General features: G+C 51.8%; 5 protein-coding genes across 5 annotated transcripts; 1 reads left to right on the top strand and 4 right to left on the bottom strand.

Annotated features, from left to right (window-relative positions):
• Nucleotides 1-805: 805 nt before the first annotated feature.
• On the bottom strand, nt 806-2,720 carry J4E78_003517 (uncharacterized protein; the record flags this gene model as incomplete). Its single annotated transcript, XM_049364157.1, has 7 exons — nt 806-1,063; nt 1,245-1,393; nt 1,453-1,513; nt 1,589-1,725; nt 1,789-1,925; nt 1,983-2,577; nt 2,624-2,720. 7 exons carry the CDS (start codon nt 2,718-2,720, stop codon nt 806-808), a joined length of 1,434 nt encoding a protein of 477 aa, XP_049224822.1.
• A 543-nt stretch (nt 2,721-3,263) lies between these two features.
• J4E78_003518 (uncharacterized protein) lies at nt 3,264-4,141 on the bottom strand (the record flags this gene model as incomplete). Its single annotated transcript, XM_049364158.1, has 2 exons — nt 3,264-3,627; nt 3,675-4,141. 2 exons carry the CDS (start codon nt 4,139-4,141, stop codon nt 3,264-3,266), a joined length of 831 nt encoding a protein of 276 aa, XP_049224823.1.
• A 611-nt stretch (nt 4,142-4,752) lies between these two features.
• J4E78_003519 (uncharacterized protein) lies at nt 4,753-5,165 on the top strand (the record flags this gene model as incomplete). The annotated part of the gene is made up of 2 exons (XM_049364159.1): nt 4,753-4,822; nt 4,876-5,165. The coding sequence occupies 2 exons, from the start codon at nt 4,753-4,755 to the stop codon at nt 5,163-5,165; spliced, it is 360 nt and encodes a 119-aa protein (XP_049224824.1).
• Nucleotides 5,166-6,570: 1,405 nt separating this feature from the next.
• On the bottom strand, nt 6,571-6,894 carry J4E78_003520 (uncharacterized protein; the record flags this gene model as incomplete). The annotated part of the gene is made up of 2 exons (XM_049364160.1): nt 6,571-6,669; nt 6,733-6,894. 2 exons carry the CDS (start codon nt 6,892-6,894, stop codon nt 6,571-6,573), a joined length of 261 nt encoding a protein of 86 aa, XP_049224825.1.
• Nucleotides 6,895-8,227: 1,333 nt separating this feature from the next.
• Nucleotides 8,228-9,130, bottom strand: J4E78_003521 (uncharacterized protein; the record flags this gene model as incomplete). Its single annotated transcript, XM_049364161.1, has 1 exon — nt 8,228-9,130. One exon carries the CDS (start codon nt 9,128-9,130, stop codon nt 8,228-8,230), a length of 903 nt encoding a protein of 300 aa, XP_049224826.1.
• Between the last annotated feature and the right edge of the window lie 5,644 nt (nt 9,131-14,774).

Genomic DNA, 14,774 nt, shown 5'->3' on the forward strand with positions numbered 1-14,774 from the left:
TGCACACGGAAGAAGAAATTCCTGTACCTGAAAAATTTGCGTGTTCTGGACAAACACGTGGCGGGCTCATATTGACATGCGCGCGCGCACTTTGCTCGCATCCAAAGGCTGCATTTTCCCATATTGAACTGCTTTGCTGTGGAGGTGCGCGCAATCATTCCGACGGTTCGTCGCAGGATTTGGGCGAGACCGGTCTGGTGTTGCTGATCTCTCAATTTCACCGGATGATTCCCTAGACTAACGTGGCACTCCACCGACAGTACAATGCCGCGGCCTGGACATGGGACATGGGGGTAACGACGAACGTGGAAGTCCATCTACGGGGATCACTTCAGCTAGACGCACGAGATGAATCAGCACACGACTTTGTGGAAACGATGATGTAATATTCCTCCATGTCAATGCTGTTGCGCGCTTTTCTTCTTGTCGGCAGTACGGAGTAGCATTACAGCGATGTCCATGTACAATCGTGGTATTCCTGCAGAAACTTGGAAGAAAAGCAAGCAATTTCGCACTGGAAATCAAGAATCTGTGCGTGTGAACTGCCGTTTTTCGATTAGCACGGGAGCCACGCGCTCAACGGCGTAGAAAAGGAAGAAGGCGTAGACTAGAGCTGCGAACCTGCGCTCGGGGGACGGCCCCTCAGCAACATTCTCTTCTCACCCAATCACAGCATTTCGGACTTTCTGTCCACACAGCAGTGGTCGATGAAGACGCGTTGAAGGCTACGTAGCTGCCAAAAATTGTTGCGATTGGGGACATTTCTTAGTCACATGATCGCTTTCACTCGCATTCGCGTTCTCGATTACGATGAGGTCAGAGCCAGTATCTGCTCCATAGTAGTTTCTGCTCCTCGGAGCCTTCGAACTACGCAATGCATACCTTGGTTAGTCCATGTTACATTCCTGCAGCCCAGCCTGCGTGGAAAGTCTTGGGTTACGCGTACCTCGAAATCATTCTTGATTATGTCTGCGAAACCTTCCGAAAGCTTAGGCTCACGGTATCTGGAAGCGAAGCCGCTGAACGCAACGTGCGGCAGGATAGTACGAGATTCGCGGTTCGTCTGTGGGTGGAGATCCGATGTTAGCATGGGAGTTTCTCCGTGTGGTAATGGGATTTCAAGCATTCCGGATGTTCCGCACAACCAATTTCCACATCGGATAGTGTGATAGTAGGTTTGAAGCGATCGCAAAGTCTATCTTCCGGCAATCACGCACGGGAAGAGGCTCAGTAGGTAAACTTACTTCTGGACCAAGGTTCAATGCGCGGAACGTATCGTTGTGCTCGCACAGCTTTGGTGTCGCAGTAAACAGTACGCAGCGGATGGGAACTTTCAGCTTCTGCGCCAACATAACCCATACAGCGCGTGTTTCTGGATCGGCATTGGTATTGTCTGAACAGGTTAGCTTAGTATGCGGAATGTGTTGGGGCCCCAGATCAACATGAACATACCGATAACCGCGCTCGTGCCTTCTTCGATGAGTGCAGTAGCAGCCTTTACGCACTTCTCGCGCTGTTTCAGAGTGTTACTCGGAGTATAGAAGGGTCGCACGACACGTGCGGCAGGATGACTCAGTCAGCAACGTACAGTCTTCAGAATGTCTTGATTGACACGCCCGTATCCGAGTGGCTGCAGATGTTTCCAATAGAACGATGATTTACCTGAGCCCGGACTGCCGCAGAACATGACGATCTCGGGGCTTTCCGTTTGTGCAAAGGCGTTTGCTGCAGATAAAGTTAGCACACGGACGACGGGGAGACGGCTGAGAAATTGCGTATCAGACTTACGTGCAGGTGTTGAGCCTTCAGCACGCACTCCCGTGTACGCGGTCGGGTCAAAAGCCCTGACGAATGGTCGGGGATCTTCATGGCGGAAGTACTCTTCTGGGGTATGAAATGGTATACCGACATTAGCAGCAAAGTCTCTACATAGAGTTAGTATCCTGGTAATCATGAATGCACGATTCGGGATCTTCACAAACCTGTCGACACATGAGTGGTCCTTTACACCCCCAGCCACCGCCTCGCGACCACCAGCATCCCCAACGAATACAGAGTTCTCTAGATCGATTGATTCTGCATTCTCAAGATCATAGTCCTCTAGTAGCTCGTCCCACATCCCGGTCCTGGGCTTCCTGTACCGGTCACGACTCGTCGCAGCGTATATCGATATCGGAAAGTCGAGATGGTTGAAGACTGCTGTCACCTTGGTCTTGAAGTCCGCTAGTCGCTTCTGATCTGACTTTACGGTCTTGGGATCCGGCTTTAGACTGATTCCACCTTGATTGCTGACGATAGCGACAAGGAAGCCTTCTGCATGCAGCTCTTTCAGCCGTCCTGGAACGCTACTATCCCACCACTTCCAGTCATTTGCATCACGAGCGAATGTTTTCCCCGATGCAGATGTGACAAGTGTCGAGTCAAAGTCAAAGGCTGCTATTCTGCGTCTGCCCTTCGTTGCCGACTGCGCTGCCACGCCAAAACGTCCGACTAGCAAGCTGTCTTTGACTATCCGCCAAGTCATCTTCTCTGGCTCTTTCTTCGAGGCAGGTGTAAAGAAATTGGCGACTGCCTTGCCTGAGTCATGTCAGCAAAGACGCACATCGAGCGATGGCTGACGAACTGGTTGTAGTCGACTGTTGCCGCCGCTTCGATGGAGGTGGCGACACGTCTTTTCCGTTAGAGCTTGGTCGCTTGCTGATACCAGGTCGAGTGGACATTGTGCAGGTTGTGTTATTGCCAGGGTGGGTGCATGGCGATGAAGGTTGATCTCTGTTGACAAAGCAACGTTGGTGAGGTTGCTCGCTTGCGCTTTCCTTCGGCGCGAAACGCGAAATCGCGCGAGCACGTGCCTGGCCTGAATTCGCTGTCACGACAGCAGCATACACGCTGCTTTGGCAACGATCACGCCACAAATAATACAATGCTCTGTTTATTACAATGTACCATTAATGTTTATCCAGGAGCTATCTCCGCCGAGCCAAGACTGGTAATTTGTATCTGCAAACATACTCACTAGTGTGAAACCAGGTACACAGCAGAAGATCGAACCTGCCCAGCTTCCTGATCCGACGCGCAACCTCATCGCGGTTCTTTTGTCTCTAGGCTGATGTGATGCCTTGGCGTCGATTGTTTTCGCTGATCGTTCTATAGAGCGGAACCAGACACATGTATCTAAAGTACCCTCAGGCTTTGTGTGGTGACTACTAGCTGGAGAATACCCAGTCCATGTCCATTGCTCTCCATCAGCGAGAGACCATTCATCACCTAGGCCGTGCTTGGGTAGCAGGAGCTGCAGGAGCCTTGTACTTGACACGGGGGTCTAGTGCGAGCCGATCTGGCAAGTCCAAGTTCACGCAGCCCTTCATTTGCGCCTGGAACTTCTTCAGCTCGTTCACCCCCTCCTCGAGTACGGCTGCGTTGTTGAAGTCTTCAATGCGGACCGTAGCTTGGAGTGTGTATACACCACTTGGATCGAGGAGCTTAAGGCCTTTCCATGTCGGCAGTGTGGCCTTGGGGCTCTTTTGAACGTTGCGGATGCCGGGCTCGTGGAGGATGCGGTGGAGGAATATGACGACGTTACCGAGCACGAAACGGTAGCCTTCGACGTAGAACTCGGTCACAAACCTGCGCTAGGGTCAGAGGTGAAGGCAGTGACGGGGAGAAGATCTCACTGGTTGGGTCCCGAGGCGATCATGAAGGCATGTGGATCGCCAGACAACAAATCAGTGGTGTTGGTAAAGCGGATGGAGACGCCTCTATCACCAGTATCCGGTACATCCCTGAACACGAAGGACCATGTTGGCTCTTCCCCATCGTCTACATCAGCGGACAGGACCTTTGTGCTCTCCTCTGGCACGCCATCTTCAGCAGCAAAGTCGTCTTCCGACAGCTTCTGGACCAGCCGGGTGTGGTAGAGGACGACGGGAGCAGCTTGTTTGGCCTGCTTCTGCGCGACAGTCTGGGTACCGCCGCGACGGCCAAGATTGGAGCCCGGCTCTTCAGGCTCGCGCGTGGGCTTGTAGACGACATGGCGCTCAAAGACGCGCTGGGGCTGCATCATGGCAACCCCCGCCAGGATGTTCAGCACCTGCTCATAGCGCGCGTAGGTGACCTGGCCGTAGAGGCTCAACTCGTGCATGGTGAGCAGGTCGGGTCCGCACGTCCGCACCGCAGTCGGAGAAGCGAATATCAATATGCAATTCCCGCTGGTCAGGATCTGGAGAAGGCGGCGGGGTGATAAGGCGAGCGGGCGTGTGCAGCGTTGTCATTGGCGGCGAGCGATGCACTTGTAAAAGTTTGGAAAAGACAACCGGGGCGGCATGGGAGCTATGACCGCGAACGTTCAAGAACGACTCCAAGTATTGCGCGTAAGCCCACAAACGCCGAGGCTTGCGCTGGAATTGGCTTAGAAATACCCATCGCTCTGACATCTGCTCATTCGAGTGTGGGGAGATGCCGCTCACGTGTAAGTGGGAGGGTTGTTGGTTTGCAATCATGGAGCGGCCTTCGGCGCAACCTAGTCTTCCTTCCGCAAACGCGAACAACATTTATGCGGCTCCCCTCAACCTACCTGCTCCTCAATAACTCAACAAGTCGTCCGTCCACCAGCATCTGTCCCGAGATCGCCTTACTTCGCTTCTCTAATACAAAAACTCATCTGAAGTCTTCTGCGCAAGCTTTTCAGTGATTCCAATCCCAATCGCAACCTGCACATCACACCACCAACAACCCCACCTCACCTCTTTCGCAATGAACGCTACACGCGCCCTCGCTCGCCAGCCCATGATCCGCTTCTTGGGCAAGCGCAGCACTCCTCAGAGTACGCATTGCCATCACACGGCGTCATGATAAATAGCTAACGTTGCGTTTCAGAGGTTGACCACACCCCGCACGTCCACCCTGCCTCTCCCATGAGCGAGCTTCCATCATCCTTTGCGTCCTACCGCAAGAAGGCGCAGCAACACGGCCCACTCAACCACATCCCCAGCGCCTTTGTTGGTGGCCACATTGGCGGCGCAGCCGGCAGGAACCTTGGACCCATCGAGGCAGGCAAGGGCCTATACTTCGACCGCTCCGAGCTGCCCGCACGCTTCCAGAGCCCGTCCATGACCATGGCCGAGATCGAACTGCTCGAGTCTGGTGGTGCCAGCGCATTCGCATAGATGAACCAGGCACGATGAAGCGACAATAAAAGAAGGCTCGGACCCGGATACACCGGATGAGCTGGTGTACATATATACCCACACGCGCCAGGAGGCGCTCTGCATGCGGACTGCGATGATTTGCTTTATGAGATTGGGACACTAGGTTTGGCAAAAGCGACAAGTAGTGGTATTACTTTCATTCTATACCCATCAAGATCGATGCTCGGGACGAGATGAAGATTTGGGAGACTGCCATCGGCTGGCACTGTATGAGGTTACTGTATGGCGATACGGACTACTACGTTTGTAATTCGAGGAAAAATCACAAACAATTGATAACACAACTATATTCTGAGGGACAACTACATTCTCCTGCCGCAAAGAATGAGCGTCTATGACGAGCAGTTTAACGTAGGCGTGACTGAAGCCTGCAGATTCTTCACAGTAGACATTCTTTACAAACACATTCCATGTCGGAAGCTTCTTGAAGCGGCTACCTTCACCACTCCAAGGCGTGTTCAACGAACAACATGCAGTAGTCTTCCAGCTTTTACTTTACTTTTGGCATCGCAGCCGTCCATTACTACTTACCCTGCATGCTCAACAAACCCACCAATACCCCGCCAATACGTCACAACCCAGCTAATTCCTCTAACACTACCAAAAAATTCTCGTATTCAGCGTGGGAGATGTTTGCTTATTCCTCGCTGCCAACGCGGGCTCCAACGGAGGAATCTCGGGCGCAACCCACGGACAGCTGGCAACCCACAGCCTCGGCTCGCCAACAGCAGCCCTCCACGTGCCTAACCACGTTGGCACAAGGCGCGCACGTGAGATAGCGCTCGATAAGACAGCGCATGGCACCACACGCGCCTCGCTTTTTCCCACGCGAACCAGCGCGCGCACAAAGAAACTTTCTTTTGACCACCGGATGAGTGCTGGTAAAACTCACACCCGGGTGCATCAGCTCAGATACCGGTTTCGGTAGGAAAGAAGCGAGCTGTGGAATGCTGCGTCTCCCGGCGGTTAAAAGATGGGTGTTTTGCGTGGGTGCGCTGAGGGTTAGGTTTGGGGAAGCGGGTAAACGTTGTGCAGATGGACAGGGAGGTATTTTGGGGGTATGGATTGGAGACGGATGCTGGAGATTTAGGATATGGAATGTAGGTATCATATATGGAAGTCGCTGCGCTCTGCTTTACTCTAGAGCCCCTTCTCTTTCTGATCCCAAGTTTCGCTGCAGTGAGGAACATCTGGAGGCAAGACCTTTGTCCTATATTGCCTGCGGATATAGTCTGGGACTTTGAAAAGAACCGTTTCGTTAGGCTTTATCCGTCACATCCAGTGTACCTGGATTGTGCGCTACAGCTTTCCCCTTCTGGTCTGTGAATAGCACCTAGTCAATCATATTAGTGTCTTGTTGTCGCTACTTCTCCCTTAGCAGCTTCTGGAGATGTACCTTTGGTGGGTGCTTTACGCCCTCTGCATCAGCTTCTTCTTGGTTGGCCACCACCTTGTCTACCTTCTCAAGGTGTCAGCTCTAGCCTGTAAGGCTTACGTGCTGCAGATGCAGGCGTGGATAGCATACATCGCCCTCGTGCCTTCCACCTCTTATCCGCGTGTATACATGGTCGCCTTCTTTTATCTGCTCGCCGTTCTTGGAGGTGACATCGGTGTCCGCATCTTGGGACTTGATCGCGGGAGTGTGCGCTTCAATCTCATCGAGAGAGTAAGAGAGGCGGTTCGCCATTCTGGATAAATTGTTGCGGTTGTGGATCAGCTTTCAGAAACGTTGGTACGCAATTGACTTGTGTTGGATGCGCATTACAAACATCTCGTCGTTCGTTCCTTACTGTTGGTTCTTGTTGTGTTGGTCTACAGTCACGATGATGTCATCCTTGCTGCCACTCTCAAGGGGGCAGTTGCGTTGTCCATCAACCGCGAACAAAACATGATCAACACAGCGTTTGTCGTTTAGTCATATTCCCAGCCGGAACAACGTCGGTCTACTACAAACTTCAACACGCACAAAACTTCCGACTGTGAAAACCAAACTAGTGTTCACGATTGAAACAGCCAACATGTGGAGCCCAGCAAAGCACCAACACCCCGTGCTAGACCCTCCCCCGGCGAATTGTAAAATTACCAAGGGGCAAACACCTCGCACATCGCAACTTGGTTCCTTCTAAAACGAGCCGCAAGCGTTGTTTGGACGTCAGGCGTTCAGTGTTTTCTTTGTGTGCGTGTCGCGACATAGTTTTCGCAAATGGCCAGAAGTCTCATTTCTTTTGCGGATCGAAATTTCCCAAGGTCGGCTTGCATCTGGGATCTGTGGCTGAGTAGCCTTGCTTAGGAGAGTGTGGTGGAGGGATGAAGGTAGCATGCATTGCGGCCCAGCGTTGTATTTTCGGAGGCATCGGCGCTTCCTTTTGGCAAAGTACGCAAGGTGGCTAGGCGTGAGGCGCAGCCACATCGTCGCATCGGCATGAGTCGAGTGCTTGCGCGTTCGTTAATAGCTCAGCTCGTATTATCAGGGGATGTCGTATTAGCCACTGTGAAGCGTTTTGCCGATGCCATAGAAAGAGGTTAGCACAAACAATGCAACTTTCATAATCGTTCACGTCGATGCAGTAGGAGGATGATTTTGAAGTTGCGCAATGCGTCATGTATTTTCTTTTGGTAGATGTGAACCTCCGATGTCCAACTTGTATGGGTATCTAAGATGTTCTCCCATACACCAGCCCTAAAGTCTTATACAAGGAAGTGAAGAAAAGCAGGGCAAGCCCGCTGTAGTCAAAGAGCGACAAGAAATGTGAGAATGAGCCCTCCAATGCGCAAAGTATCCCCATATACAACATGGGATCTGCTATGCAACAAGATGGCAAGGCGAAATCTAGAAGAGCAAAGCTGAACAAGAACCGCGGTATCTGACGGTTCCCTTTCCGTATACTCCGGTCACCGGTCCCTGACTGATGCGTGAAAAAATGAGTCGTAACTTGGTCGTGCAAAGCGCTGACCCTGCCTGCGCTAGCGAGATATCAGAATCTTGGGTATATGGATCGTGGCGTGGCTGAGGAAGACGTTTAGATGATCTTCCAGTTGACGCCGTGGTAGCGGGTAGTCTCAGACAGGCCAAGCTCAGACCAGACAGAGCGGGAGAGATCGATGTCGTACTTGTTGACGCAGCCAGGGCACATGTCCATGATCTTGGCTGTGGCAGTCTTGCCTTGGTACTCAATCTCGATTTGCTTTCCGCACCATGGGTTGGAAGACTCGCCGGTCATGACGTCGTGAATGCTTCCGCCCATGGCGTTCCAGGCACCGATGCTGATGGCGACGACCTTGGAATCATCGGTCTGGAGCTTACCGCAAGCACCAAGGTCGCCAACGTTCATGTCGTAGACGGTAATCTCGACATCGTCGAAAGATTCACCAGAACTTACGCCACCAGAAGAGCCGTAGCTGGGGGCAGCGCTTGAGGGAGCAGGAGCAGGAGCTTGAGAGTAGACAGGCTCGGGGGCTGCGGTAGTGGTTGGCTCAGGCGCAGGTGGAGGCGCGACGTATGAGGAGACTGGGGCAGGAGCAGGAGTGGTGGGAGCAGGAGGAGTGTAGACGGAAGTAGGGGTCTCCACAGGAGGAGTGTAGACGCTGGAGGGCTTCTCGGGAACAACTGGAGTGTAGGCTGGGGGGGCAGCCTTGGAGGAGGTGGGGGCGGCCTTGGTAGCAGCAGCCTGGGGAGTGACCACAGCAGAAGACGAGGGAACGACTACAGTGCTGGTGGTGGAAGGCTTGCTGGGCTGCTCGTAGAATTCGCCAGCGCTGGTGGTAGTGGGCTGAGCGGTCGTCTCGTCGTCCCAGACGGTGGTGTATACAACGACGGTCTCAGTGACGACCTCGGTCTTGTAGACAAGGGCGCGTCTGTCGAAAGGCGCAGCCACGGCGTAGGAGCCGAAAAGGATAGAAGCGAGGACAGCGGATGTCTTCATTTTGGCAGTTGGTAGTGTTGGATAGCTGAAGGAAGGGTGCTATAGATGTTTGGTTGGGATTTGCAGGAGTGACAGAACCGACTAGCAGTTCGAATGAGTGGTATTGTGAGTTGTCGCGTTGACAATGTATTGTGTCAGGAATGACAGTGTTGAAGACAGAATGTCTTTAGGGAGTGAATGAATGAACAAGAAGACCTCGAGCCTGTAGAATGAGTGTTACAGGAGGGAGGGAGCAGCTGAAATATAGAAAGAGTGTGTGGGTGATGGTGTGGGTTAGTGAGTGAAGGAAAGGTGGGCAGAGTGGATTCCCACGAGCTTTTACGCTAGGGCCGGCACTAGGCCGGCCCCTGGCAACGTGCCTGGTGCCATCGCTTGTGCATCGCATCCTCCGCTCACCACGACGCATCTAGCCTGCTTCTGTCATCGGGGGGCCTGCCACTCCGGGCCGGCTGCTGGTGGAACGGCGTGCCATGGCGGCCTCAACAACACCGCAGACAAGCTCGAGTCGTCGCCCCGCTACCACGCTCATTCGCCCATGGCCGTCGCTCGATCGAAATTGTCGGCGCTCATCTCCACCGCAACGAACTCGAGACTTCCTTTTCCTTGTGTTCATGTGCATGCGCTTGCCAAGGGCCCTCCCACCTCTATCGATTGCCTTCTTTTTCCTTACACTGACAGTGCGCTCGTTTCCAGCTAAATATGGCCAAGCTCAAAATATCGCAAGCTGACGGGTTTCATGCTTCCGCAAGTGGCATGGCGACGGACACAGTCAGCCAATCACAACGCTGTGCCTGACGATCACTGCATCGCGGAGCTCTTCGCGCCCTCTTCCGCCAGGGGCATGGCTGGAGCTGAAGCCGGTAAACGAAACATCCCAGGCACAGCGTGTCTGCGCCTCGTTCGGGCACATGTCATCATCGCAGATGAGGCACCGACCGCTTTGACTGAACCTGTCTTGGGGAAATGCTACACACGTGTATCGCAAGGAGTCGCGCCATGTCTCCCTGGACTGACAGCAGATGGGCTAGAACGCAGAAGCGGTATGGCGACGACGGCGCGTGGCTATGTGGACACGCTCTCGTTATTCAGACTTTGCCTCTCCGTACTCACCATTGGCTGCGTACGCTCCACTGCCTGCCAGCGCCAGCTCCAACTTGCTGTGCGCCGATTCGCAACGTGGGACCGGTTGGCGAGCCGTCACAGCGTCAAGGTGACATATCCTCCTGCGGTTCTTCTGCCGGACCGTCTCAACGAAAGCTGTCGTTCGCTCGCTTTGTTCTGCACGCTGCCAACTCCACAGCTTCTGGACTTTGTGATGATGGCATTCACAAGCCGTCAGCATGCGCTGGAAATGAATTGTGGGGCTGCTGCACCTTCGGCGTTGTCCTACTGGGCGGCACTGGTTCCGCGCGGCAGCCATGTGCGAGAATTTGCGCCCTACCTTATCCACTTATCGATTGCGATACCTATCCATCTCCACACCCATCCCATCGCGGCCTATCACATGTGTGTGGTGAGTAACTCAGTCTTGCTCTTGGGTAGCAAAAGAGTTTTCATCGTTCGCTTCTCGGCAGCATGCTCGTCGAACAACTCTGACGTTCACCCGTCCTGCCCGACCGCGCGTTCTCACAGGGACTGGGTTGTTTCTCGTGCGCAATATGAGAACCTTGATTTCGTCACCACTAAACGGCTTGCTTCTCATGATCACTTGGAAAGAGATTCCGGTTCAACGGGGAAAGCCGCAGAACAGGAGTTGGCGCTACGGCACTTCTGATGCACTGCTCTTTCAGTTCCTATGGTTCGCCGGGTTTGGCTTGAGCAAGTCTACCAAACATGGTGGATCGCCCAGGACCGAGGATTACCGCATTGTTCTAGATTGCAGAATCCTTCGCTCTTACGTGCCAACAGACCTGTATCGGCATCTGGGATCACATGTTCGGTAGAAGGCTCATGCGTTGACCTCTGTGCGTATCCGACGTCAAGCTTGGTTATGGTACACTAGAAGACGTCGAGATGCTTTTGCCGTCCGCCCAGCCTGCAATACATCGTCATCGTTCAAAGGCAGCGGCAAGTTTCTCGCCAACGGTATGCGTACCAAGAACGTATGTGTGAAGGATCAAACCCCCGGCAACAGATCACAACGTTGCCCCGGCCGATCCTGACCCGATCGACATTTCAACAAGTGATCTTCGTTGCTTGTATGCATGCGATCTCGATCAATGTTGCATTTCTCCTACACACATCGGACTACTCGGATAGACGCTGTATGCTAACAGACTACGCTAGCTGAGGTGTGGTTGTGCGACATTAGCATCTGGACAACTAGCCGAGAAAATTACTCCAGCTTACCGATGATGAGAAGAGATTGTAGGCGTTGAGTAACGGCAGAAATCTGTGCAGCGTGCAGGTGTGCGAAACAGAAGATGTACCGATGATGAATACGCCATCGGCTGGTAGCTGACTTTAGATTGTGTATTGAGCACTGTACGTGTAAGAATTCGATCATGATCGCAGTCCAGGGACCCATGAATGTTTCAATTGCGGCTTTCATTCTGGGCTTATCTTCCCAGACCCATGTATCATTGCTTTCATGAGTCTATCTGACAAGATGGCTATTTGTCGTTGGCTTCCCGTAGCGTCTTGCTCGTCTTTGTACTGCATCATCCCCGATTGCTGGCTACAAATACGCTATATCCAATGGCCATTCAAGCAGAGATTCTTTCTCTTTCTGCTGGCCACAAAACTATTGGCAATAGATTCGTCAAATTTCGACGCATGAGCCAAGGCGTTCAGCTTCATGTCACACGAGGTCGTACCGGAAGTTGGTATATTTCGTATCTCTTCCGCATGTCAGCTTATAGTTACACGATATCAACTTAGCTCGGCTGTTGTACATGTGCCATCGTCAACCAAGCGAATGTATCTCTTGATCCACGGAGTTCAGTTCTCTTGCTCTTCTATGGCGCTCAAGATTAAGGGTTGCCTACTAGATAGTACATTCCCTTGTAACTGAACCCAAACACAGCATTATCAAAGCTATCGTCTCTCGTTGCCTCATCTCTGTTCGCAAAACGTCTCGTCAAGAATATCCTCCCCGGCACCAATTCTTCACCGGGCTCTGCAGATTCCGAAGGCCTTAAGTACTCGTCATGGAACTTGACCTCATATACCTCTCTCTCCTCGTCCTCCCTCCCAGCTACCCTTCTCGCCTCTACTATTGGTAGACCGAATTGACGACCAACCATCTGCTTGTACGAGCCCATAATGAAAATCGGCGCGCAAACGAGTTCCTGCCTGCTTAGAAACCCCTGCGTATCAACGTCGGACCAGGACACGTCGTTTTCGTCTCGGACATAGGTGTCCATTTCGAGAGGTAAATATTCGTCTCCTGCACGCTCTCCTCGTAGTAAGTCGCGAAGGAAAAGCATACCCAAATCCTCTGCGACGGCAAGTACAAATAGCTTCTGTGCATACTTATAGACTCGATGGGTGAGAAATGAGCGGCTGTGATCGGGGAAGTGTATCTTTTTAAGATCGGAATCGCAATCCACTACTTCTCTGATGTTCTCGTGCGTGGCAAGAGCATTTATGGCGGCTGGGGGAAGGAAGGAGTTTTCTTCGCGGAAGATGGTGCATGTTATGGTATTTTGCTGTATGAAGTGTTGGATGAGGATGTATTGAGAGGTATAAGGCATGGTCATTGGTATGGTTATTGACGCTGCCATCGCTCTCGTGAGATTGGCGGATGGGAGCTCAAGTGACTAGACTGGTGCAGTGTAGAGTTATTTAAACCCCAGTGAGAAGATCAGGAAATTAGAGCTCATGATTGTTATTACACAAACTGATCACGCTCAAGCCGTCAGCAAATTTGCGTGCTCATTCACTGCTGGTGAGAAACATATCCTGGCAAATCTTTTACGTCCGGCACATCCATAACCTCGGGTGTGTCGCCCTCGCCCCCTTCACGATCATCTTCGTAATCTTCATCGATATCTCCGTTCGGCTTTTCACGCAAGAAATACCACCTTCCCTCACATATAAAGCCCCACTGGAATCGAGGCCTCTGCACATCTGCCTCTTCTGCACTCCCAAGGACTTCCATTCTCCACACTTTCTCATCCCCCTGCCTGAGATGCTCCAGATCGAATGACACATCATAAACACTTCGTTCCCGAACGACGTGCACCGCTGAAAACGGGATGCAAGATAGGTATGGAACCACTTGATCAAATTTCTCTGTATCAAGTACTGGCGCACATACCAGTGCTTGGTTTCGAAGAAATTTGAACATGCTGATCCGATAATTTTCACTTATCTTGTAGTGTTTTTCCTGCGCAATAGGAAGATCATCATCATCCATCTCATCTAAGAGTGTAGAGAGGAATTCCAGACTGAGTCCTAGCTTGATGGCGAGGAGGAAGAGTTTCTTACTCTTCCATTCGATTAGATCTATAAGAGCGATAGCATCATGAACAGAGGACACTTCTTCCCGTGGGTAAGTGCTCTTGGTTATGAATACGGTGATGTCTTGACGACTTGTGAGGGTGTCCACAGCGCTGCGTGGGAGGTAGGATATCTCTACACCGTCGAACGTGCATCTTTGTGTGAGATTGTCGATAGCGTGGACATAATTTGCGAGTTGTTGCTCGTGCGTATCTGTGGGCAACAGTTGAAGGGCCATGCTTCCGGTGTACGTATGGAGGATGACTGAATGAGATGAGATCAGTGACTGTCTCTTATACTTGATGTGGCGCTTTGTCGTTTGGTCTGATGCAGTGCCCACGTGGATGTCTTGATCACGTAGCAGGGCAGGATGCCAATACCTTGCATCTTTTGTGTCAATTTTCTAACCGGTCTTGACAGTTTCCTGGGTGTAACATCTCATCCTTCATACGGACGGCCAAATCATTACCAAGCATGCAATGACGATGATGCGAGGCGTGTAAGACGGGGAATTAGAATTGAAAGACCATATCAATATGCAGCGGTGATTTGTGTTCGAGCTATAGGTACAGAACCGTTGTTCGTGAGGTGTTATGGTTATTGCCAAAGCACCCGCGGTGTTAATTCAGTGCACTACTCTGCCTTTGTGCGAATTTACAAACCTCCACTTTCCGTCTTTTGATCAAAGTGCACCACCAGCCTGTTCTTTCACCATAGTGGTACCTGAGTTACAAATTCGATGGGAAAGATCGTGCGCCTCAGAATTGCTGCAAAGTTGCTCTTTCGATGTACCCATTCTCTGGATCCGAAAGCCATGTTCTCAAGCCTATCCATGGAAAGCTTAGCAAAACTCACAACAAAAGATCACCGCGCTCATCACGTCGCACGCGTGGTATGCGAGCATAATCGTTGTACGCACCTGATAGGAATTGTATTGCGAAGCATGATGCATAAATTCGAGATTTGAGGCTGGTCTCTGAAGGTCCATGACGTCAAGACCGCTAAGCTACGTACCTAGATAGGTAGTCCGTTGTTTTACGCGCTTGACCACGGAAGTAAACCCGAGACACTTCTCATTTGGAATTCGTAAACTTTCGGGGTTAGTTTACATCGATGCTGCATCACTCGGGTCATTTCAGATAATTGATGAGATGTGATGGATTGCAATTAGTTTTACTATTTACTACACCCAAGGACTTGA

Source organism: Alternaria triticimaculans, assembly GCF_023758025.1.
Source record: "Alternaria triticimaculans strain BMP 0046 chromosome Unknown scaffold_3, whole genome shotgun sequence".
Taxonomy (NCBI): domain Eukaryota; kingdom Fungi; phylum Ascomycota; class Dothideomycetes; order Pleosporales; family Pleosporaceae; genus Alternaria; species Alternaria triticimaculans.